Here is a 25,811-nt window from a genome sequence, read left to right on the forward strand (position 1 = left end):
GAAACGACTCACTTACAGATGAATCTGATTGAATCTCCAGTCATGTCTGACTCTGCAGCCCCACGGACTGTAGCCTGCCAGCTCCTGTGTCCATGGAATGCTCCAGGCCAGAACACTGGAGTGGGCAGCCTTTTCCTTCTCCAGGGGATCTTCCCAACCCAGGAATCGAACTCAGGTTTCCCACATTGCAGGTGGATTCTTTACTGTCTGAGCCACCAGGGAAGCCGCTGGGTAGAACTAAAAGCTTAATAGAAAATTCAGGGGTTAGAGAAACGTGAGACCCATGCAAATGTTTGCTATCTCTTGTCTTTTTGGTGATGGCCATTCTAACAGCTATGAGATAATATCTCATTATGGTTTTAATTTGCATTTCTGTAATGACTGTGGTGGTGGTGCTTTAGTTGCTAAGTCGTGTCCTATTCTTTTGCAACCCCATGGACTGCGCCTGCCAGGCTCCTCTGTCCATGGGATTTCCCAGCAAGAAAATTGGAGTTGGCTGCCATTTGTTCCTCCAGAGGATCTTCCCCACCCAGGGATTGAACAGGTGTATCCTGCATCTCCTGCATTGGCAGGCGAATTCTTTACTACTGAGCCACCAGGGAAGCCCCCTTTATATACATACATAAGTGTATATTTTAAAGGACAATGTATTCAATTAATGGTCAATTAAATATAAAACTTGGCTTCGCTGGTGGCTCAGATGGTAAAGCGTCTGCCTGCAGTGTGGGAGACCTGGGTTTGATCCCTGGGTCAGGAAGATCCCCTGGAGAAGGAAATAGCAGCCCCACTCCAGTATTCTTGCTTGGGAAATCCCATGGATGGAGGAGTCTGGCAGGCTACAGTCCATGGGGTGGCAAAGAGTCAGACACGACTGAGAGACTTCACTCAACTCTCACAAAAATAAAACTATTCAGAAATACGTTAGATGGATGGAAGTTCACCAAAATGGTAACAGTGATTTGTAGATCTCTGAGCTTTTCTATATGCTTTCATTATTTTTTGTGTCTGTCATAAGACTTTCATCATGAGTAAAAAAAGTTGTTTTTAATCTGGTTGCATTTACATGAAACTACCTGTTTAAGAAGACCTTAAAAAGTTCAGCTTTTTTTGCATTATTTTTTCTTCAGGAACAACACGGTGTGCTCTCTTTACTGTCAATGTCCTTATAATCAACAGATGCCTTCACACGGTTATAACTCTTCCCCCTTCTTGAAGTCTCCTCTACGCTGTCCTTCCGGCACGGGCTGGGTGAGGCCTTGTTCTGCAGTGACCTGCGGATGCTGCAGTGCCATGCCCCCGCTACACACAGCCTGTTCTGCGAGTTCATGATTTCTGGAACAAGTATGTGTATAGTGTTTACTCCATGCCAGGAACTTTCTAACGTGATGCAAAAACAAACTTGTTAAAACTCATCGTGAGGACTTCCCTGGTAGCTCAGTGGTAAAGAATCCACCTGCCAACGCAGGAGACTCGAGTTCAATCCCTGATCCAGGAAGACCCCACATGCCTCGGAGTAGCTAAGACTGCGCCCCGCCGATGAGCCCGTGCTCCAGAGCCCAGGGGCTGAAACGAGAGACGCCGCTCCGCAGGAAGCCCCCCTACCTCGAGGAGGGGTGACCCCCGCGCTCCACAGCGAGAGGAAAGCCTGAGCAGCAGCAAAGACCCCGCACGGCCAAACAAATAAGTACGTGAGATCGTTTCTCTAAAAACATCCCATGACGTCTCTCAGAGGAAGGCACTGCATTTTCCCCACTTCACAGATGAGGAAACCGAGGAAGAGACAAGAAGAGTATCTTTCCCAAGGTCACTGTGCAGCTGAGAGGTGAAGCCAGGGTTTTAATACCAAGCTGTCCCCCAAATAGACTATGATGCTGAGTCCGAGGGATCAAGTCACTGTCTCCACATAGCCCGGTGCCCTGCGCCTGGGAACGTGGCAAAATAAACACCACCCACTGGAATGAGAGACAGGGATGGATGTCCGGGGCTCGGAGAGTGAGAGGCAAGTCCAAGAGAATGAAGGATTTACTTTTGGGCTTTGGGTGATTGTTGATGAGAAGTCATAAATTTAGGTGGCAAGTCATGAATAGGAAGGAGTTCTGTAGCTTGAGTGTAGCCCACTCCTTTCCTTCCAGCCGCTGAATTAAAACTCAGCTCGAAACAGGCAGGCATAATCATGACTCCACAACAAGGCAGGGGGATCAAATGCGGAGCCTCGATTTTAATTTTAAATTTATTTATGATTTTAAAGGAAGATTGAATGTGGAGAGCAGAGCTTTCTTTCCCCTCTTTTTATTCAGATCTGTCACTTTAAAATATAGTTGTCCAAAGCTAGGATTAAAAAAAAAATCTCATCACCATGGAAACTCTGAAACCTCAAACTCTCTGTGTTTGATAGGCTGACAAAAACAGGAAAACTCAATCATTTGCCTCTTGAGATGTTGTTGGTTTTGGGGGGTGTGGTTTTTGTTTGTTTTTAAAGAAATTTCTTTTCTTAGTTTGAAAGGTATAGTGAGGTTTTCTAGATCTGATGATGGAGGTGGGAAGAGATTGGTTCTGTACTTTAGTCAAATGAAGGATACTATTATTTTATTAAAAGGAAAATAAGCTGACAAGCAACTCACTGTTCTAGTCAACCAACAACCTGAAGTGTGAGAAAGTGGAGTGTGTGTGTGTGTGTGTGTGTGTGTGAGTGTGCGCACACGCATGTGCGAGTGTGGGGACGATACTTCTCAACTCTGGGAGAGCTGCTGGGAGAAACCAGGTCTGGAGGGCCGTAGAGCTGGAACGGCAGCACCAGGGACCTGCTGACAACCTCTTGACCCTAAGCGACCTCTGGCCAACAACCAGCTCCAACAGTGAAACCCACACGGAAACTCGGCGCCGTTGCTGAGCGCGGGGTCATGCCTCCGTGCCTTTACCCAGAGCAGACCTCCGTGCCTTGTGAACAACCACTCCTCCCGGGCGACTACCAGGAGGCGAGGGGTGAAGCAGAATGGCCTCACTGATTTTATAATTCCTCCAGTGGGAGGAGTAGCGCAGCTAAAAAAAAAAAGAAAATTGTGAGCTGAGAACTGCTAGGACTCACTTCCAGGGCTGATTTCTGGCCCCCTTGGAAATTACCACTGGCCTCCCCACCCAGAGAAAGTAAGAATTTATAACAAACATGTAAAAATGAATGCTAAGCCTATTGATTTTAGTATCTGCATAACCTCGGAGGGCGAAGGAGGGCTATTCATCACCACCTGGGCTGAAAATTTCCTTTTGCTTATTTTCACGCGATTTTAAAGTTAAAGCAAGCCCCACTTCTAAGGTCGTTAAAGTCAAGCCTGGCAAAGGGACCAGAGAAAATCGTGGAGCTAGAGTGCTCTCCTATATTTTATCTCCAATGAGACTCTTGAACAGCTTAAGTCACAGTCTGGTTCTGTTTTGAGATCCATTAGAAACAATGGTGGTTTGACCTCTTCAAAAAAGGCGAAATGTCTCACCTTTTTGGTGAAAGGAGAGATTTTGAGTGAGGACTTAGAAACAATTTTGGGCGCTTTCCTGGTGGTTCAGAGGGTAAAGAATCTGCCTTTAGTGCGGGAGACTCAGGTCCGATCCCTGGGTTGGAATGATCCCCTGGAGAAGCGAATGGCAATTCCCTTCCAGTATTCTTGCCTGGGAAATCCCAAAGACAGAGGAGCCTGGCAGGCTGTAGTCCGTGGGGTTGCAAAGGGTTGGACAGGACTGAGTGACTAAGGCTTTTCACTCCCCTCCCCTTTATGCAAAAGCTGAGTGCCACTAAAGACAGGGGCAAGACCTGCTGGGTGGGTGTCATCAGCGCTCTAGGGACTGGCCCTCTCTGTGGAGCACATGTGACTCTGGATTGGTGTCATCATGATACGGTTTTCCATCTCAAGTACATCAGACGGGTGGTGACCCCTGAGGCTGTTTTCTGGGCAGATGATTCCCACCTGTGGGCACTGGGAAACACTGCAGTATATTTACTGCTGAGGTTGCTCGGCTGTGTCTGATTTTGCGAACTGTAGCCTGCCAGGTTCCTCTGTCCATGGAATTTTCCAGGCAAGAATACTGGAGTGGGTTGCCATTTTCTGCTCCAGGGCATCTTCCTGACCCAGGGATTGAACTCAAGTCTCTTGGGTCTCCTGCACTGGCCAGAGGATTCTTGACCACTGTCCCACCGGGGCTCAATCACGAAGTCATTTCTGACTCCTCGAACCCATGGACAATAGTCTGCCAGGCTCCTCTGTCCAGGGGATTCTAGAGGCAAGGATACTGGGGTGGGTTGCCATGCCCTCCTCCAGGGAATCTTCCCAACTCAGGGCTCAAACCCACATCTCTTACGTCTCCTGCACTGGCAGGCGGGTTCTGTACCACTGAGCCACGAGGAGAGCCCCTGGAGGATAGTGAGGACCGGCATTTCCAGCATCTGCACTTTATGTCTGGAAGGGTCCAGAGCCACTGTCTTCCTAAAACGGTTTAATTCAGCCTCCTTAGGGGCCTGCCTTTGTGCCTGTGAACTCTGGAATGAAAGCAGCGCATGAGACACCAGCAAGTGATTTCTCAACTGTTGGGTCTATTCTCTGCAAAGAAACTGCATCATATCAGCGCTCAGGCCAGCTTGGGAAGTTTAGTTGATTTGTGCTATATTTCCAGTTTTGCTGGTTAAGGACTTTTTAGTGTACTTAAATATCTTTAGAAGACAGACTATTATTCATGAAGCAGTTCTACAAAGAAAAATGTCAGATATTCTTTACTTAGCACATATTCTCAAAGGGAGCCTGTGCCCTTGTTGGGATGTTTAAATTTTTTCTTTTTTTGCAAAGAAAACTTGTTTGATCTTTTAGCTATCAACCTGGTTTTATTTTTATTTATTTATTTTTAACAGTGGGCTTTTCCAGCGTTGATTAGAACATCATAGAAGCTTCCCAGCTGGCATCTACTTCCTATTTCTCTTATTCCACAATACAGGACACTAGTGATTCTGGTTCTGAAAATAAAAGAGCCTGTTGTTCAGTTGCTCAGTCATGTCTGACTCTTTTAGACCCCATGGACTGTAGCACGCCAGGCTGCCCTGTCCTTCACTATATCCCAGAGTTTCTTCAGACTCATGTCTGCTGAGTCGGTGATGCCACCCAACCATCTCATCCTCTGTCGCCCCCTTCTTCTCCTGTCCTCAATCTTTCCCTGCAGCAGTGTATCCGTGTTTTAGCCCCAGCTTGTTTCCTGATTTTCTGGATGACCTTGAAAATTTTATGTAATACCACAGGGTCTGATTTTTCTTTTGAAATATGAAGCTGATAATCCCCTTCCTGCCTCTTGCAGTGGTGGTTATTAATTCAGTTCGGCAAACATTCACGAGCCTTATCTCTGTGCCATGTTAGACTGAAAGAGAAGGATCCTGCTTTCTGAAACACAGAATGCAGGAAGACGCCAGCTTTCAGCATCCTCTGAAGGTATGTAGGAGGAAGGGTGAAGAAGGAGGGGATATATGTATGCTCACAGCTGATTCACTCTGTTGCATGGCAGAAGCTAACACAACATTGTAAAGCAATTGTACTCCAATGACTAAAAAAAAAATGAACCACCCAGCTCAGGAATTCTAAATGAAGTGAATCGGCAGCTGAATTCTGGAATAGACCGTCCAACCTTGCTCCTTCCAGAAACAGCTTCAGACCTTGAATCTGGGGTCATCCATGTGCCACTGAAAATAATGTCTACTGTGAGCTCCCTGGGTTCGCTTCTGATTGATGTCACACCAGATAACGCTCATTTGCTGTAAGGATGAATGGGCCTTTACTGACTCAGACACTTGCAAGACAGATATATGCTATTTCATTAAATACAAGGCCTGAATGCACAGGGGCTTCAAATTGTCACATAAGCTCTGTTAAAACTTCTTAAAAATTCAGTTAGCCAACCATCTGACTGCTAGGGCCCGCAGAGGGTGCAAAGATAATCCACCAGCCCGTTGCCCCCACTCCCCAACTAGGCCAGTGCCCCCATTACACGTTCTTGTTCTGCCGTGACTCCTTTCCCAGCTTTTCAGTGTTGTAATTCATGTTTATTAGCAGCTCATTTGTGAAACCGTCACCAGATGCTCTTTGAGGACGAAGATTGTCTTTTTCACTAACATATTCCCAGTGCCTACTTCAGCATTGATCCTTAATATGTGTGAATGAATAAATAATAGCGCTGTAGTGCCCATGGGTAATTATGCTGTCATGAGCATTGTGGGAGATATGCCATTACTATTTGTGGATTGATGAATGAATGGCTCTAGCCTGAGGGTATAAATTCGGTCTGGGCTCAACGATCTCCAAGAGGAAGGGGTGTCGGTCGTTGTTACCCCGGGAATACCCGGCCTGGTACATCACTTCGTTCTGCACTGAAGGGTCTAAAAGACCACGTATAATTACGAAGCAAATAGTATAAGAATGAATGTCAAAATAATATACAGTTTGTTCATATTAATTACTTCCTATTAAAAGCATCCAGATATTGGAAATTGATTTCATTACACTAAATTTGATAGATTTCTTTGTTTAAAGGAAAATGCAAAAGTTATAGTGAATAAAAAGTTAGCGGGACTCCTTTGGTGGTTCAGTGGTTGAGATTCCAAGCTGCCAATGCAGGGAGCACAGCTTCAATCCCTGGTCAGGAAAGAAACGTCCCACATGCTGTGCAGTGCGGCCAAAGGCAAAAAATAAATAAAGAAACAAGGAAAGAAACCAATCACTTGGGGGAGATGTTAGAAATACCAGATGCTAATTTAGCATCAGATGCTAAAAGAGAGACGTCTACACACATGTGCCCACAGCACACGTCCCCCACGCACTGTGCATGACTTTGACTTTCTTCAAATGGTAAGGCACGGGGTTACACTGACAGCTTATCTGTAGGGATGGGTGCGGTGAACCTAGAGAGCATTCACTTGGAATGATTAGATCAATGCAGCAAGCGTTTATTAAACATTAAGTATGAACCAGACCACTGAGACACCTGCCAAAGCAGGAGACACAAGAGATGCAGGCTTGATCCCTGGGTCGGCAAGATCCCCTGGAGAAGGAGATGGCAGCCCACTCCAGCATTCTTGCCTGGACAATCCCAGGGACGGAGGAGCATGGTGGGCTATAGTCCATAGGGTTACAAAGAGTCGGACACGACAAAGTGACTGAGCAAGCGTGTGTGTACCAGATACTGTGCTAGGATGAGGCCTGGGTGAATTCAGGGAGCATTGGTGATGGGGAATGAGGTGAGAAACAAGTGGTTAAGAAAAGACGAGCCCCATGAAAATGACTGATGTCCTATCAAAGAGGGCTGTCAAATGTTGCCCCAAGGACTAAGCATAGGCTGGGACGTTGACATCTTTCAAGGTACACGATCTGGCACTAATCCTAGATGACCAATCTGGAAAGGTTTGAACTGAAATAGGAAAATGCATTCAACAATTCAGAGTTCCTGAGTGGTCAGAAAAGTGAGATGACTTCACACTAAATGCCCGACTCTCCTGCTGCCTTTGTGGGTTCAGTTGTCTCTCCAGCACCCAGAGAAGGGCTCCTTTCTGGGATGGATCTGAAGCCTGGTTAGCACAATTAAATAAAAAAGCTAACCAATAATTCTCCCTCCATCCACCCCTGGCCTCAGTAACGCGGTATGGCTATTGATCCCCAGTAATGATTTAGTGATTAAGGAGGATAAATTGCCTACGAATGCAAAGCAAGCTAAAGGGCCCCCAGCAACACAGCAGAACATTCTTTATCAATCACTGCTGTACTTGCCTGCGTAATTTTCAGTCCAGTGTCCTGAGTCACCTTGGACTTCACTTCCATGGTGCGTGTGTGGTATTTGCAGCATCTTGCCCACCTGGCTTTATTTTGACAACTTCTGATTTCCTCTCGTGTGATCTTTTCCACTTGGGCAGTGGTCTCTTTTTTAATCTCCTTTTTAATTGCCAGATCACATCTCTAAGAGTCCCGCGTTATGAATTACATGTGTTACGTTCTGTGTTAGTGCACATGCAAGCATAACACTGCTGACTGTGGAGTTACAGTGTATCTGGTTGTGTGTGAGGTTCATTATGCAGCCCCGGTGTTGGACTGTGCTTTGGGTTCTAGGCTGGGCAAACCACAGGCTGTTACCATCAACCTTGAACCTTGTCTCATAGATAAGGATTAATGGGTATAAGAGGATGGGGGAGGCAGGCGGGGAGCATAGGATTAGCTCGAATACTGAAATAGATAACTCAAATAAAGGGTCAGGAGGATCCAGATTTATGTTATACCCGAGCAGAAAACTTTGTTCACTGATTGTCTGTATGTAAGTTCATATCCACCCTGATTCAAGTGCAACTCTCATGTTCAAAATCAGCGTTAATACAGACTCATTTTGGAAGATATTGGAGAGCAATGTATATGGAATAGGATGATGTGGGAAATCTTTGGTCTTACGTCAGCTTTTATATGTTTCATTACTTATTTCTTAAGATCTAAAAGGGGACTCTCTCCCTTGAGTGTCACTGCAATGTTCGCATCTGCCTCTGAAACTTAAGATCAGCCTCGCACCAAGTATGGAGGCAGAAATAAGGAAGGGCAGAGATGGGGACAGGGAAAAATACTGTGTGTGATGGAGTTCTTAAATTGGATTGGTAGAGAAATCCTTGGACTTGACTAAGTTTATTTGAATATAACTAGATTAAGCTTCTGCAGCACCCAGAAGGAAAGACTCAAAATAGCAGTAGAGATTAAGCTGTATTATATTAAAGTTACATGTTTGCATATCCAGAGTTATGATTTATAAAGTTTGCACACACTGTGCATTTAAACAAACTTTCAGAATTCATTAGACTTATGCTTTCTGTACTTGAATTAAGGAGATATAAGTTAGTTTCACTATAGACAAGGTCAACTTTATTTTATTTTTTTGAAGCCAGATTATGGATCCTAATAGTTTTGGCTCAGATGGTAAAGCGTCTGCCTGCAACGCGGGAGACCCGGGTTAGATCCCTGAGTTGGGAAGATCCCCTGGAGAAGGAAATGGCAACCCACTCCAGTACTCTTGCCCAGAAAATTCCATGGATGGAGGAGCCTGGTGGGATATAGTCCATGGGGTCACAAAGAGTCGGACACGACTGAGCGACTTCACCTTCACCTTCACCTTCACAGTTGCTGTGCAATATTATACAAATTACAGGTGTACATATATGATATACTGATTCATAATTTTTAAAGATTGCACTCCATTTATAGTTATTATAAAACATTGGCTATGTTCCCTGTGCTATACAATACGTCCTTGTAGCTTATTTTATACCTAATTGTTTGCACCTCTTGATTCCCTACCTCTATATTGCCCCTCTCTATTCCGTTTCCCCACTGGTGATCCTTAGCTTGTTCTCTGAGAGTCTGCTTGTTTTTTGTATGTTCACCAGTTTGTAATATTTTTTAGATTCCACATATAAGTGACATCATACAGTATTTGCCTTTTTTCTTTCTGACTTATTTAATTTAGCGTGACTTCCAAGTCTATCCATGTTGCTGCAAGTGGTAAAATTATGTTATTTTTTATGGCTGCATAGTATTCCATCATATTCCCCTGGAGAAGGGAATGGCTACCCACTCCAGTATTCTGGCCTGGAGAATTCCACAGACAGAGGAGCCTGGCGGGCTACAATCCACAGAGTCACAAAGAATCAGATACAATCAAGTGACTAACACCTAGTATATTTATATGTCTTATCTTCTGGATCCTAACAATTCTGAAAGTCAAGGCAAAGAAACAGAGCAATAACATACACAGAGGCAATACCATCAGCATATTAACGTCACAATTAGCTAATTGTGCAATTCTAGGCAATCTTCAATTATTTCTTGGAATAAATTTATAGCAGCATTAATTTCAAGTTATAGCCTCATAAACTGAAAGCAAATTTTGCATCATTTTCTGTCCTTAAAACATGGAAAGTGGATGTAGGAAAGGAACATGTCTTCTAGAATAATTTTGCTATTGATCCAAAACGAGATGAATTAGAAATATATGAACTATTTTCGTAGTGAGATAATAAATACCAGGCCCTTACCTTCACACCAAGGGTTGAAGAGAATGTATGTGTCCGTTTCTGGGTTTCGGCTGGTGCGGATGACCCCGTAGGGGGTCCAGACAGCCACGTACATGCGGAACTTCCCCACAATGCAGTCTGGAGAAGACTGGACAGACAGCCGGACAGACCTGTCCTCTCTCATGATCACTTTGGCGCCCCACTTGCCACTCTGCAGCTCAGAGACCACAGGGACTGGAATGTAGGTTCCCTTATTCTCCTGGGGGTAGCGACCTATGAGCAGAAAGAAGAAACACAGCGCTGAGATTTCACAAGCTAGCTTTGTTCCCACTGTCCCCTTAATAGCCGAAGGTGGAAATAATTCATTAGACTTGAAATGATAAAACTTGGGTTTGAATTTCACTTTTGCTGCCAACTTGCTGCCTGATGGCAGTCAATTTTCATAACTTTCTGAAGGTCAGATTAGTTTGGTTCATATTTTTTAAAAAAGAATGACTACTTACAAAGATTTTGTTTGTTGGTCAATGCACTCAAATAAGATGAAGAAATACTAATTTTGGATGCAAAACCAAACAGAGCTTATAGGGTGATGTGAAGCCATCAGTGCCAGAAATTCTGCTCTCTAAAGACTTAGAAGGGCTTTTTTAGGGGCATAAGGGCTCTCCAGGCGGCTCTGGTGGTGAAGAAGCTGCCTGCCAATGAAGGAGACATGAAAGAGCCAGGCTCCGGCCCAGGGCCGGGAAGATCCTCTGGAGGAGGACATGGCAGTCCACTCCAGTAGTCTTGCCCGGAGAATCCCCCGGACAGAGGAGCCTGGAAGGCTACAGTTCATGGGGTTGGAAACAGTCGGACATGACTGAAGTGAATTAACACACATAAGGGGCATAAGGCAAGTATTTTTGTGCATTCTGAATGCAATTTCATTATTTGTTATACTACTTATAATAGAGTTCCATTTATAAGTTGTCCATATGTAATTCATTTTGTATTTAACTGAAACATGTTTACTGCCAATGTTGTATTTAGTAAACTTAGGCTTATGTCTTGGGCAAGAATTCAGGCTCCAGAGGCAAATTGTTTAGGTTTGAATCTTAGCTATGCTACTTATTACCTTTGCAATCTCTGGCAAATTAAAAGAGGGTGTGATGGCATGGGTTGGTAGGGAGGCTTAAGAGGAAGGGGAGATATATGTGTGTGTGTGTGTATACATATATACATATGTGTGTGTGTGTATATATATATATATAGTACTCCTAGGACAAATTTGCCTGTTACTCCAGGTATCTCTTGACTTCCTACTTTTGAATTCCAGCTTGTCTTTTTCTTTCTGACTTATTTCATTTAGCAGGATTTAGAAAAGGCAGAGGAAACAGAGATCGAATAGCCAACATCTGCTGGATCACAGAAAAAGCATGAGAGTTCCAGAAAGACATCTACTTCTGCTTTATTGACTATGCCAAAGACTTTGACTGTGTGGATCACAGCAAACTGTGGAAAATTCTTAAAGAGATGGGATAACCAGACCACCTTACCTGCCTGCTGAGAAATCCGTAGGCAGGTCAAGAAGCAACATTAGAACCGGACATGGAATAACAGACTGGTTCCAAACTGGGAAAGGAGTATGACAAGGCTATATATTGTCACCCTGCTCATTTAACTTATATGGAGAGCAGGTCATGTGAAATGCGAGGCTGGATGAAGCACAAGCTGGAATCAAGACTGCCAGGAGAAATATCAATAACCTCAGATATGCAGATGATACCACCCTTATGGCAGAAAGCAAAGAGGAACTAAGGAGCCTCTTGATGAAAGGGAAAGAGGAGAGTGAAAAAGCTGGCTTAAAATGAAAAATTCAGAAAACTAAGATCACGGCCTCTGGTCCCATCACTTTATGGCAAATAGGTGGGGAAACAATGGAAACAGTAACAGACTTCATTTTTGGGGCAACAAAGTCACTGCAGATGGTGACTGCAGCCATGAAATTAAGAGACGCTTGCTTCTTGGAAGAAAAGCTATGACCAACCTAGACAGCATATTAAAAAGCAGAGACATTACTTTGACAACCAAGGTCCATCTAGTCAAGGCTACGGTTTTTCCGGTAGTCATGTATGGATGTGAGAGTTGCACTGTAAAGAAAACTGAGCTCCAAAGTATTGATGCTTTTGAGCTGTGATGCTGGAAAAGACTCTTGAGAGTCCCTTGGACTGCAAGGAGATCAAACCAGTCAATCCTAAAGGAAATTAGTCCTGAATATTCATTGGAAGGATTGACACTAAAGCTCCAATACTTTAGCCACCTGATGCAAAGAACTGACTCTGTAGAAAAGACCCTGATGCTGGGAAAGATAGAAGGCAGGAAGAGAAGGGATTGACAGAGGATGAGATGGTTGGATGGCATCACTGACTTGATGGACATGAGTTTCAGCAAATCTCTGGCAGCTGGTGATGGACAGGGAGGCCTGGTGGGCTGCAGTCCATGGAGTTGCAAAGAGTCAGACCGACTGTACACTGAACTGAACTGATATATATATATATATATATATATATATATATGTCCAATTTGTGTTGTATGGCAGAAACTAACACAGCCCTGTGAAGCAATTATCCTCCAATTAAAAAATAAAATAATCACAATAAATTACATGACCTTTACAAATCTCTATTTTCCTCTTTTTCTCTGTCATTAAATAAGAATAATAATACTACTCAATGGTGAAATAAAATAATACATATAAGATGCTTTGCACATAATTTCTCATATATAACACATTTTTAGCTATTATTTCAATAGAAAATTAAACATCAGCGCATTGTACCATATGTCCAGGCTCATCAAACTTGATGTATAAGCTATCTCAGAGCAAATCTTTTTTCTCTTTATCGTTGCCATTTTGGGCCAAATTCCTACTTCATGATCAACATCAAAACTAAATTTTACCGATGGGTTCCTGGAAAAACAGTCTTTGCAGTGTATTGAACCTCACAGCATTCTTTAACTCTTTAGTTTCCAGTTCAATGTATAGTCTGGTTTACTGAACAGTCAAATCCCTAGGTATTTTAAACTGGAGCAAATGTTTCATTTACAAACTTCAGCAAAATGCATCAGACATTCAATTCTAGACATGGAGAAAATTACAAATCAGACTAATACGTCTGAAAATTATTTTGATGGTAAGCTGAAGAAACTTCCTGAAAACATACTGCAATTGTTTTACATAAACCATGTAGGGAATTCTACATTAAAACAAAAATAATGCTTCTTTTTGGCTTCTCCAATTACTGGGATATTTAAAGGATGCTTTGGTAGGTGTACGGTTGCAGACAGAGCTTTCTAAGGAGGTGGCTGCGTAAGTTGCCACTGTGTAATTCGGTGAGATGCTTAATCTTAATGTAAATAATTGCATGCAGCCCAAGCCAGGGGGAAAGATTAGAACCGTGGCGCTTTGCTATTGTAGGAGTATCCGTTTATCAACGCCCTGAATAAATATTATCGCAAATCCAATAAAGCTTTGAAAATGGTTTTCTGCCAAGCTATGACAGTTGTCTAGGTGGTATTCTTGGGAATACACGGATTCAGCCTCTGGGAAGCCTGGACATGACCCATCTGTAAAAGCTGTCTGTCCCAAAGGTCTCCATACTTCCTGTATATGCTCCTCTCCATACAAGCTCAGTCCCGGGGAATAGGTTGCCCTTTCTCTGTTGCTCTTAGAGAGCCCGCTGGCGCTGGAGTATGGACATCGAATGCAATCTTGTCAGCTAAGCAGGACCATATTTCATTTATTCCAGTGACTCCTGGCAGCTGTTGCCACTAAATACTGACTTGGATTTAGAATACAAGCATTAAATATGACACAAGTTTGGTAAAAATAAACTTTCGGAGAGAAAATCTATGTCATGATGAGAGACTTAGATTAAAAAAAAGAGGATGAAAGGCATTTTCAAATGAATTATATAAGCAGCCTCCTTTAAGAACAGCAAAAAAACCCTGCGAGAGTGAACCTAAAGCTGTGGGCTTCCCAGGGCCCAGCAGTAGAGATCTGCCCGCCAGTGCAGGAGAAGATCCCTGGAGAAGGAAATGGCAGCCCACTCCAGTACTGTTTCCTGCAAAACCCCATGAATAGAGGAGCCTGGTGGGCTATAGTCTATGGGGTCACAAAAGAGTCAGACACAACTTAGCGACTAAAGAACAGCAGCAACGTAAAGCCATGTGCTATGAGCTCCAGCGGCATCCTGTACTAACACCCACTATGGTCAGGAGCATTGAAATACCATCGATCATTCATTGCCATTATTATACTTCAAGTTATAATTGCAAAGACTCCTACTAACTTTTACCTAGCAAAGTCAAGTCATTAAAAAAATGTAAAGGAAACGGACAGCCATGTTTGCTCACGCTGGCTTTGAACCTAGTCATGATTTGATCTAAAGATGGTTTGTTGGGAGCTCTTTTCTTCCTGCAACAGTCCTGCCCACTCTGTGCTAGGCATGAATAGCGTCATTAAGTGCTGGAGACACAAGAGTCAGCAAGGCAGACCCCTGTCCTCACTGAGCTTGCAGGCTACGGACAAGCCATGAATGTGCTGCTTAGGACGCTCCCCAGGACAACAGTGAGAGGCAAATCACTGTCATCATCCTAATGTGGCAGATCAGGAAACGAACACACAAGAAGATGAAGCAACTTGACCTGGGTGATGCAATGAGAACTGGGGTTGAGATTTGAACCCAGTCAGTTTGGCTTGAATCCTTGCAGTAAGAATTTGCCAACCTCTGAGAATTTTGTGTTTTATTGTGTCAAGGGGTTTCTGTGGCTGGTCAGTGGCAAAGCATCTGCCTGCCGATACTGGAGACACAGCTCTGATCCCGGGTCTGGAAGAATCCCCTGGAGAAGGAAATGGCAACTCACTCCAGTATTCTTGCCTGGGAAATCCCATGGACAGAGGAATCTAGCAGGCTACGGTCCAGGAGGTCCTAAGAGTCGGACACGACTTAGCAACTAAAGAACCACCAGTGTCTAAGACTTGGGGCTGAGAAGAAAATACCATCACCTCGTTTTCCCTTCAAAGAGAAATATGTTACCAAACCAGGAACAAACATCTACACTGTGATTGGGTCAACATTTCATTGCCTTAAAACCTCCTAGTTAAATTCCTCGGTCTCAGAGAGTGTTGAAGACATAGGAAGTTGGTTATAACTTTTTATCAGTTTCATTGGACTCAGCTAAAATGTTCAATTTCATTTTTGTGAAAGGTGTTTAGTGTTGCCAAGGCACTTCACATAGAGATGGAAATAATGTGATAGGAATGAAATTTTATTTCCTGGGGTCCCTATGAGGAAATTTTTACAGATGGGCAACTGAGGTTCCATGAGATTATCACACACAAGACCTTTGTATCACCAGGCAGAGATGGACACAGGGCATGGACTGAGATCTTTGGGCTGGGAAGTCCATTCTCTTCTCTCTGCAGATCGCTGCTTCTGTGGAGGTGGTGGGGAGGATGCTGGAGGGATTACAAAGATGAAGGAAGCCAGGAGAAGAGTAAAATGGGAAGGTTTGAAGGGACTGGAGGCGGAAGGACAGCTGGGGATGCGCAGTGGTGGACTGCAGGGATGTGAGGCAGAAGTGTGAATCCAAGGGCTTAGTAACTGGTGGCGAGAAAGAAGACCTGGTAGATGGGGGCTTCCAGAAAGGGTCTCTGGGCTGCAGCAGATGTGGATTTATAAGGTTTCTAAGGGGACGTCAGTGGCAAAAGGGAGAAAGGAGATGTGTGAGGAGCTCTGCTCCTTGGGTAGAGCCGGGTGGCACCAGACCAGCATTTGGAGACAAATGGGAACAGGAAGCGATTCCATTCATTCCAAAGGGAGAAGAAAGAACCCTGATTTGCAGGCCTTTTCACATGCACTGCATGCTAAAGCTGATTATTCATGTAAGACCTGGCTTGTCGATAGTACCGCAGGGTCTTGTCGGCTGCTCCCTTATACCATGTTTAATTCTGAGTGTAATGATTTCAATGACAGCGCTGGGGAAGAATTTTCCATGATTGAACCGCGAGTGAGGAAGTTGTGACAGACTAGTATTTCATTTCGCTAAATAGCCCTCTCACCTCCAGGAGGTAGCACGTTTAAGAGACCACAACAGCCTACGCTCCTGAACGGCCATCCGTCAACATCCGACTGCCCACCACCCCCCCGTGGCCAAATCTGGATGCGAAATTCGGCCCTCCAAAAGTGACTACCATGCACACGTTTGCTAAAAGTGAATAATGCCTGGATAGATGTTTTGTTTTTACCAATTCGTGTAACTTTTGTGTTAAAAAAGAATCTAAGCAAGAAAAATAGAAACAGGAAATACAATATTCCAGAAAGGATTCTCATTTTGTTTTTAATAACATAGTCTTTAAAATTGAACCACTTACTAACCATGAAAAAATATAATTACCAATTGCATTCTTTCACACTTAACTAAAATTGGTGTCAAATTCTCAAGTGGTCTAGAAATTAACATATGGTCTTAGTCTAAACGTGTATTTTCATCTGTAAATCATGTTTGAGACCACACAAATACTACCTGTAAGGCAAAATTGGCCAGAACTGTATGCCTGTATTCACATGTCCCCATGCCTTAATTACGTATAAACTGACTCTCTCTTTATGTGTAGCATATACGTGTGAATACAGAGACACACACCTGCCTTAACACCTCCCTGCTTGGGACCAGGAGGAAGAGGATGAGAATATTTTATTCCTTTATAATTTTGTTCTTTACCAACTTTGGCTCAAAGGGCCTGAGCTTGTTGCATGGCCTCTTCGTTTTCGTGTCATCCACATGGTGGGCAAGAGAAATCCACCCCCAGCTCAAACTCAGCCCTCTTTGACTTTGGGGGAGGATTTGTCTCAATCCTTCATTTTATAGATCTGGGAACACCCTGCATGCAAAGCCCTGCATAGGTAATGCTCCACAGAGGAATGTGCTGCATTAAAAAAATTAATGTTTTAGAAAGTGGATGGCTTGGAATATATTTACATTTAAATACAACATCCTATGCGGTGATGAGTCCCAGGTAGTTGAGGAAGCCCACTAGTTCACTTACAGCATGGTTGGTGCAGTTGAATGAGGTTGCTAATATAATTATTCTGACTTGGCCTCACTCTGACCTAGGGCCTGGGAGAAACAGCAGGGAGGAGGAGGCCGTGTCTGTAAGTGAAGCAGGCACACGTCAGTCACTCCCCCTGGTGCTCTGAAATGAAGGATCACAAGCCTCAGGGCACCCCTGTTCTCGTCTCTCGGGCACATCATCTCTAAGTCAAGTGGCCGTGGCTGACGGTTCTTCCTGAGCTGTACTTAATAATAACACGTCTGATTACGAGAGTTTTAATTAATCGCCAGGAAACCCCAAATGAAACCTTTCCTCCTTATGAACTTAAATGCCTATTTCTCTTATTAAACTGAGCTGAAGATGTTATTTTATTGTCTTTATAACTCCATAGAATATCCCAGTGCCTTGGACTGAGTAAGTGTCCAGTAAATGTCACTGGACAGAACTGAGTATTTTGCAGATACCAAGTCCCATTAAGGACATCACACAGGTTTTAGAAGGCCTGGAACGAGATGCCTGTGGCAACCAGTTGTCAATTCCATGCGTCCCTCACAAGAAATGAACATTCATAGTTCTAAACTTTGTCCTTCAAGGGGTGTTTTCCATTCATGTATAAATACATTTCAGGCTGAGCTCTGACTCCACATCACTGCAGACTTTTTTAATAGTGAATTTTTATAAGAGGATTGTCTCTAAGGAACTCATGCATATATCATATCTCCAGCTGGGAAGGTAAATTTCATGATGTTAATTCATTTTTCCATTTGATTCATTTGTTTTTTCCCAAGAAACACCTTTCATGTTCAAAATAATCCATCTCTTTCCAAACGGGCCCTGGAAGTATTACCATGACAGCATGATGCATGTGGCAAGGCTGGAGGCGTGAACACAGCAGCCTGGGAAAGGGGAGCAAGCTTGTGTCAACAGTCTTAGAGTGGAATGAGAATGCATGGGGACAAGGCCGAATAAGTCCCTGAATAATTTTTAGAAACACCAGATTACTAACTACAAAAGCAAAGCAACAGCACCAGAAAAGCAACAATCAAAAATGGCAAAAAAAAAATAATCTTGGATGATGACACTTAAGACGAGAGAAACACAAATGTTCAACAGAGAATCATTCATTAAGGACCTTGGAACCTACGCTTTCTATTTAATACCTTGCCAGTGGGATGTGTGTGTGAGTGTATATCCACATACATATGTTGTCATTTAGTTGCTTAGTCATGTCTGGCTCTTTGCAACCCCATGGACCGCAGCACACCAGGCTTCCCTGTCTTTCACCAGCTCCCAGAGTTTACTCAAACTCACGTCCATTGTCAGTGATGCCATCCAACCATCTCTGTCCCCCCTTTCTGCTCCCACCCTCAATCTTCCCCAGCATCAGGGTCTTTTCCAATGAGTCAGCTCTTCGCATCAGGTGACCAAAGTATTGGAGTTTCAGCTTCAGCTTCAGTCCTTCCAATGAATATTCAGGAGTGATTTCTTTAGGATTGACTGGTTTGATTTCCTTGCTGTTCAAGGGACTCTCCACAGTTAGAAAGCATCAATTCTTCAGCGTTCAGCCTTCTTTCTGGTCTAACTCTCGTATATATATAAAATTTACCTATCCGTATTTACCTATCTGTCTTTATTTATTTGGACATTTCCTAAAGGAAGAAAGCTTCCTGGCAGTGCTAATTCTGTGGCTGTCAGTTCAGTTCAGTTCAGTCGCTCAGTCCTGTCTGACTCTTTGCGACCCCATGGACCGCAGCATGCCAGGCTTACCTGTCCAGCAGACCAGAGAAGCAAGGGGAAGATTCTTGAGGACAGGAACTGACTTTTGTTCTAACTTTGTACATCCGGTGACTTGTGTCATCTTGGAACATAGCAAGTTTAATAAATCTTTGGTAATTTCTTGATAGTTACATTCTTTAAGGTGTCTTATCTACCTCATTCCACTTTCGATCCTTACTAAGATTCTTAAACTATTTTTGGAGTAGGGTGTACTTCTGTGAAATATACATGAAAACAGCACTGGGCAAGGCTCTTTGAGTGATCCAGAAAAATAACAAGGCCACGCCCAATGAGGACCAGCATTACAGAATGCACACCAAAATTACCCACCAAGGTAATGCTCTGGACATAAGAAGGCAGGCGCTGGCCCAGGGCATTGCCAACAGCACAGAGAGGAAGAAAGGACGTGGGACAAAATTCAGAGGAAGCATCAACAACATGGAGATAGGATCATCTCTTTGTTGGTGAAGTAAGACTGATTCCTTCAACAAAACTGCTTACATTTTAAATGCGCCCCCAGCATGCTAAGCTGTAGTTGGGATCACCCACCACAAGGAAGCAGGTGTGGCGAGGACTTCTATAACACAGGTCTTTACAGCCGTTGGCCGTGATAGAAACCCAAAGGTGGTGGTGGTGGTTTAGTCTTTAAGTTGCATCTGAGGTTGGCGACCCCATGGACTGTAGCCCACCAGGCTCCTCTGTTCATGGGATTTCCCAGGCAAGAAAACTAGAGTGGGTTGGCATTTCCTTCTCCAGGGGATCTTCCCGACCCGGGGATCGAACCTGGGTCACCTGTATTGCAGGCAGGTTCTTTACCAGCTGAGACACCAGGAAAGCCCTGAACTCAGAGAAGGAAGCAGCTAAAGATGCTACAGAGTCGCCCCTCCGTCCAACTGTTATGGAGCAAGATCAACTCATCTCTCTGGTTCTGCCATCCTCAAGCTGGGCTCTGGAAGCCCAAGGAAGGTTTGGAGGTGGGTTGTGGTGGGAAACACACTTTGGAGTGACAGTAAGAATCACTGACCAGATGCGTGGCCAGGCACAAGCTCAGGTGCTTATCTGTTTCTCAGTCAGCTTCAGGAAGCAAGCCATAAGGAAGCCTCTCTGATAGGAACCGAATCTCCTTGGCAAATTCTAGTTCTGTGAAGCTAAAGATCTGCTTGTTTGCACTATATCCATCACGGAGGCAGCCTGAGGCTTATGGGTCTTAGCAGATTTAAGAAGCAATGTCATTAGCCAACAAAGACAAGATCAAAAGTTTAGCTGAAAAGCCAAACAGAACTCTGATAAATTTTTCACTAAAATAGTTGGTTCTTGTTAATAATTTAATGGCAACAATCACAGGAATAAGAACAAATCATTGGTAATTCTAAAAAAAAAATATGTGCCTGTCTTTGGAATGCAAATATGAATGTGATACATAGCAAGAAGTGTTAAATGATGTCACATCTCCAATTGTTTGTAGAGCAAAAATCAACACAGAAAGCTTCTAAGAAATAAGAGGCAGGGGACTTCCCTGGTGGTCCAGTGGCTAAGACTCTGTGCTCCCCATATAGGTAGCCCAGGTTCAATCCCTAGTCAGGGAACTAGATCCCACATGCTGTAACTAAGACCTGGCACAGCCAAACAAATAGATAAATAAGATAAATATATATATAAAAAGAAGAAATAAGAGGCAGTCATTATTGGTGTTAGTCTGCAGGAGGATATGGACAATACATGCTCAATGAACACTTATTTAAACAGATACTAATTCTCAGTATAAGCAAAGTCATATCACTTAACTTGATGGTGATGAGGGTGAGTATATAAGATGCATATGATATACTTTCTGTCCTCAGTGAGTTCATAACCAAATATCCAAGTTGAGACTGTAATTCAAGTCAGAAGACTAATGTGAGATTAATAAATCAAGAGCAGTGGATTGCTAGTGGAGCCAAGGATGATTTTATTAAAGACATAACAACAGAGAAAGAACTTAAAGGATGAAAGAGTGCCATGCATGTTGTCTTTTATTAGTTTATGCATGTATTTATATGTGGATGCTCATTTGCTTACAATAGATGTTTATAGTTGCTTTATAAACTGATCGTTGATTACACAGAAAAGCATCATAAAACATAGTGTTCGCAAGCGAAGTTCCCACAGTGCCTGCTTATGTGTGTGCACACTCAGTCACTCAGGCGTGTCTGACTCTTTGTGACCACACAGATGGCAGTCCACCAGGCACCTCTGTCCCTGGGACAGTAAGGAGATCTACAAAATATTACATGCAACTGGGTAGGATTCACCAAGAAGAACATAGCACCACTTCTGTGACATTACTGCCCAAGACACATAACCTGACTGCAATCACAAGGAAACATCAGGCAAACAGACCTAAACTGGGAGTAGCTGTACAAAATCAATGCATTACAATCTTCAAAGGTGTCAAGGAGCTGAAGTCAAGAAAGACTATAGAAGTGTTCCAAATTGAAGAAAACTAGAGACAAGACATGACAACAAAATGCAACATATGTTTTGGACTGTATCCTCTTGCTATAAAGGATGTTATTGGGACAACTGGTGACACCCAAATGGGGTCTGAAGATTAGATGATCACAACACATCAATTATAATGTCTTGATTTTAGTGGTTATACAGGAGAATGTCTTTGCCCATAAGAAATACACATTGAAGTATTCAAAGAATTCAGTGATGAGGGAACATTGGGTTGAAAACTCTTAAGTGGTTCTAGAAGAAAAACAAATTTTCTGTATCACTTTTGTAAATTTTCTGTAAAATGGAGTTTCTTTCAAAATAATAATAATAATAAAAAATCAAATAGCAAGCAACAGGACAACATGGGTGGCCATGATTTGCACAATTATCTTGTATATATCCATTCTCCTTTTTAAAATTTTTTATTTTTGGCTTTTAAAATATTTTTATTTTATATTACAGCTTAGTTTCCCCTTAAAAAAAAAAAAAGAAAGAAAACATCACTGATGTAGGTATTTAAGTTTCTTAAGATGAGCAGTGCTTTTTGAGCTTTCTGTCTTTGGAAGACCGGTATCAACTCTTCAAAAGTGTGTGCTAAAGGGAGGCCTCCTCGGTGCCTTGCGCTAGGCAACCTCCTGTCTCTACAAGGGGTAGGATATGACTCGACCTTTCAAGAAGCAACAGGTGCAAGAGAACATAGGACCGATATGGAGCAAAATGTCGAGGAACTCAACTCCTTGCACAGTAACGCAAATGGAATCCAAGTTTGAAGAAATCAATATGGCAGTGACTACTTAGTGAATCCTTGAAGCAGGGGCGACTGCGCTCCCCCAAGGCCAGGTTCCCTGTGCCATAAAAATCTAGGGAAATGAGGCAGAGCAGAAAGAGGCTTCCTTCTAACCTCTGAAGACGACTACCTTATGTTGTGCCCTAAATGATCAGGACTGTGATTTCTTTCTTGAAATTTTACCATGATGGTTATAAACACAAATGCTGTCTTTATGAATCATCTTTATTTTTAAAATTTGGCTAACACTCCACTCAAGTGTCTTTGACATGTTTAAAGCAATTTGTTTCACAAATATGAAAGTTAGAAAAGATTGAGATGATGGAAAGGAAGTAAGGGAGACAGAATGTCACTTTCTATCACTTGGAAATATGCTGCACAAATAAAAAAAAGTTGTTTGATGGAAAATGCCACCTTAGCTGTCTCTCCACTGCTTCCCTGACATCATTTTAGTCAGAGGAGGGATGTTTTTGTCTTGTTAATTGCTTCAGAATATCAGGGGCTCTTGTCTACTCTGTGCATATACATCAACCTAACTTTGAGATGTTGGACCTCAAACATGGCTTGCCCCTTTGGGAGCAGGTTACGGGGTTGAGAGGGAAAGCTAGTTTGTCTTTGTATTTTCCCGGTCAAGGAAATATAACAGTAGTTCTTGCAAGTCCAGATGGAAAGCATGGTACCTTCACTGGAAGAGCTGAGAGCATTGTGCTAACGACTGCTTTCCCAAAGAAGCCTGCACAGTGTTTCTCCCCAGGTCGAACCATAGCATGAAGTGCTGCACACACTTCCTCTAGATGCTTGATGGCAGGAAGCATCAGGCCCCAAAGATCTTGATTCTCTGAGGTCTGTCTTAGCCTGTGGGGGATGCTGTAACAAAATGCCACTGACTGGGTGGCTTAAGTAACAGACATTTGTGTCTCACAGCTCTGAGGCTGTGAAGCACAAGATCCGGGCGTGGGCAGGCTTGGTTCCTGGTGAGAGCTCTCTTTCTGCCTGGCCTCCCACTTGCTGGTCCCCACACGGTGGGCAGAGCAAGCTCCGCCCTCTTCTTCCTCTTGTGTGCATGCTCGGTCCTGTCCGACTCTTTGCAACCCCATGGACTGTAGCCTGCCAGGCTCCTCGGCACATGGGACTTCTCAGGCACAAACACTGGAGTGGGCTTCCATCTCCTGCTCTAGGGGGTCTTCCCAACCCAGGGCTTGAACCTGCGTCTCCTGCATTGGCAGGTGGATTCTTTACCACTGAGCCACCTGGGAAGCCTCCTTCCTCCTCTTAAAAGTATACAAATCCCATCATGGAGCCATACCCTCACGACCTCATCCAAACCCAATTATTCTCCAAAGGTGCCACCTCTAAATACCAACACATGTGAATTTGGCGGGGAGGGGGCGGGGAAGACAAAAACATTCAACCCATATCAATGTCTCCCCCTTCTTCTCCATCCCCTCTCCCTTATTAAAGGCCTTTCAGTTGTCCTGCCCAGGTTACGCCTTAACCCAGCCCCTCCTGCCTAGTCTGTTTCCCCAGGAAGGAACCAGTGGAATCCAGATCCCGATCACTGGCCAGTCCTAGAATCCCCGACTGGATGCTGGACCTGAGCTCTTAAAAGTTCTCAGCAGCAGTCAGGGCCCACTGAACCAAAAGCCAACCCATCCCCTCTCCAAACTGTAGGTAATGAATGGAATTTAACTATGGCAATTTATTCATTTGAGGTGTTAGGGAACTATTTCCATAAGGAGTAATTGTGGAGATGAAAGGAAATGCAATTAGTCATATCAGATATTAAAATTTAAGCAAGAATGAATTAATTAGAATCTTGTCATTAGCTGCTAGCCCTGGAGAAGGGAATGGCAACCCGCTTCAGTGTTCTTGCCCGGAGAATGTTCAGAGGAGCCTGGTGGGCACAGTCCATGGGGTCGCAAGGAGTCAGACGCGACTGAGGCGACGCATGCACTCATGAGTGTGAGCTGAGACCAGCTCCCTGGATGAGCTGTCTCGGTCTTTTTACGGGTGCAGTGTGGAGATGTTAAGGTCATCAGGGACGGCAGGTCCCCAGGATGTCCCGGCGTCCGTGATTCCGAGCCACTCAGTGGGCAGTGCAAAATTCCTGATGCATTTGAAGGCCCTGTCGGTTTCCTCATCTGATGACGTCGATTGTGACTGTTAACTATTACCTGTGTCTGAGAACGATCTCGGATCTGGTGTCCAGGCTGGTCGAGCGACTCTGATGGGACTCTGGCCCATTTACTCCCCCATTTGCTTCAAGTTTCTTTTAGTGCCCCCCCCGTCACCCAGGGGATCTGAACACTCAGCTAATTCCACCCATCTTATTAACAGTCTACACATTACTCTACCAAACTGCCTGCCAGCATGGGTCTCCCACACCGCTGCTGTCTCCACATCAGTCCAGGAGCCTCAAGAGTGAATAGGGCTCAAACCCCAACATAACTGAGAGGTCTGATTCAGTTAAGGATTCCTCTTCATTAGAAACATGTGGGGACTTCCCCGGCAATCCAGTGGTTAAGACTCCCCCTTCCAGGGCAGCAGGTGAGGTTCTATCCCCAGTCGGGGAGCTAATATCAGACATGCCTCGTGGCCAAAAATCCAAGACATAAAATAGAAGCAATATTGTAACAAATTCAATAAAGACTTTAAAAAATAGTCCACATTAAAAAAAATCTTAAAATAAAAAAATAATATGTGTACATCAGCAGAACAATAAGCTCTTGGACTTCCAAGAACCCATCCTCCCAGCCTGGGGCACGCACACTTCCAGGCCCTCTTGAGAAACTCCCAGTGCCTCAGGGCGCCCTCCTCAGGGACACTTGCCTGGTCCTGAGACCTTACTTCTCAACCCCATCCTGGGTCCCTCCTGACTGTTCAGCCGCCCAGCATCTATGACACACTTCTGGTGGATAACGGTACAGTCCAGCTCTATCTAGAGCATGCACTGTACGCTATGCTCATTAACTCTTTGTAGGATTCTCATCCCAACCCTAGTCAGCTCTTTACAGATGGGAATAGCATCTTAAGTCCCGCTTCTCATGCTGCCAGATACAGCAGAGGTTTCTGCGTCAGAAACCCACTGGGCCAGACATGAGATGAGGCCTTGTAAAGGCATCTGAACAGACTTGGAGAGGAGTCTGACACAAAACTGGAGACGCTCCCACAGGAAAGCAAAGGCCCAGGGCTAAGGCGAGCCTCAGCCAGAGACGGGGCCACGTGTGAAGAGCATCCAGCTCAGCTCGCTGAAGCGTGCAGAAACACCTCCAGACAAAGATTGCTGCATCCACCTCCCGAGGGTCATACCTCCCCTTACTCTCCTAACTAAAGGAGAGGTACCAAAATGTTCACCCCCAGGACACTGCAGCAGCAAGAGCAAGAGAGAAACTGAAATGGAAGTGAGAGAAGTGATAAGAGAAGGGTAGAGAAGATCAGAGAGGCTGAGACAATGAGAAGAAGGCTTTTCCTATCTAAAGGATAGAGAAGCGAGCTGCAGCTCCTCCGGGTTGTCTCACGGTCCCCGACACCCGTGCGGCTCTGGCTGCTGCTGAGCAGACTTTACGAAGGGCACACCCGCTCAAGGCCTGCTGCAAAGACTGGGCCTTCCTGTGCAG

General features: G+C 44.1%; 1 protein-coding gene across 1 annotated transcript in view; it reads right to left on the reverse strand.

The window, feature by feature from the left end:
* F13A1 (coagulation factor XIII A chain) overlaps positions 1-25,811 on the reverse strand; it is a 137,785-nt gene that overhangs the window by 83,794 nt on the left and 28,180 nt on the right. Inside the window, exon 4 of the mRNA XM_020873228.2 lies at positions 10,079-10,330. Within this exon, the coding sequence (XP_020728887.2) occupies positions 10,079-10,330 (252 nt within the window). The remainder of the gene's footprint in view (positions 1-10,078; positions 10,331-25,811) is intronic.

Source organism: Odocoileus virginianus, chromosome 27 (genome assembly GCF_023699985.2).
Source record: "Odocoileus virginianus isolate 20LAN1187 ecotype Illinois chromosome 27, Ovbor_1.2, whole genome shotgun sequence".
NCBI lineage: Eukaryota > Metazoa > Chordata > Mammalia > Artiodactyla > Cervidae > Odocoileus > Odocoileus virginianus.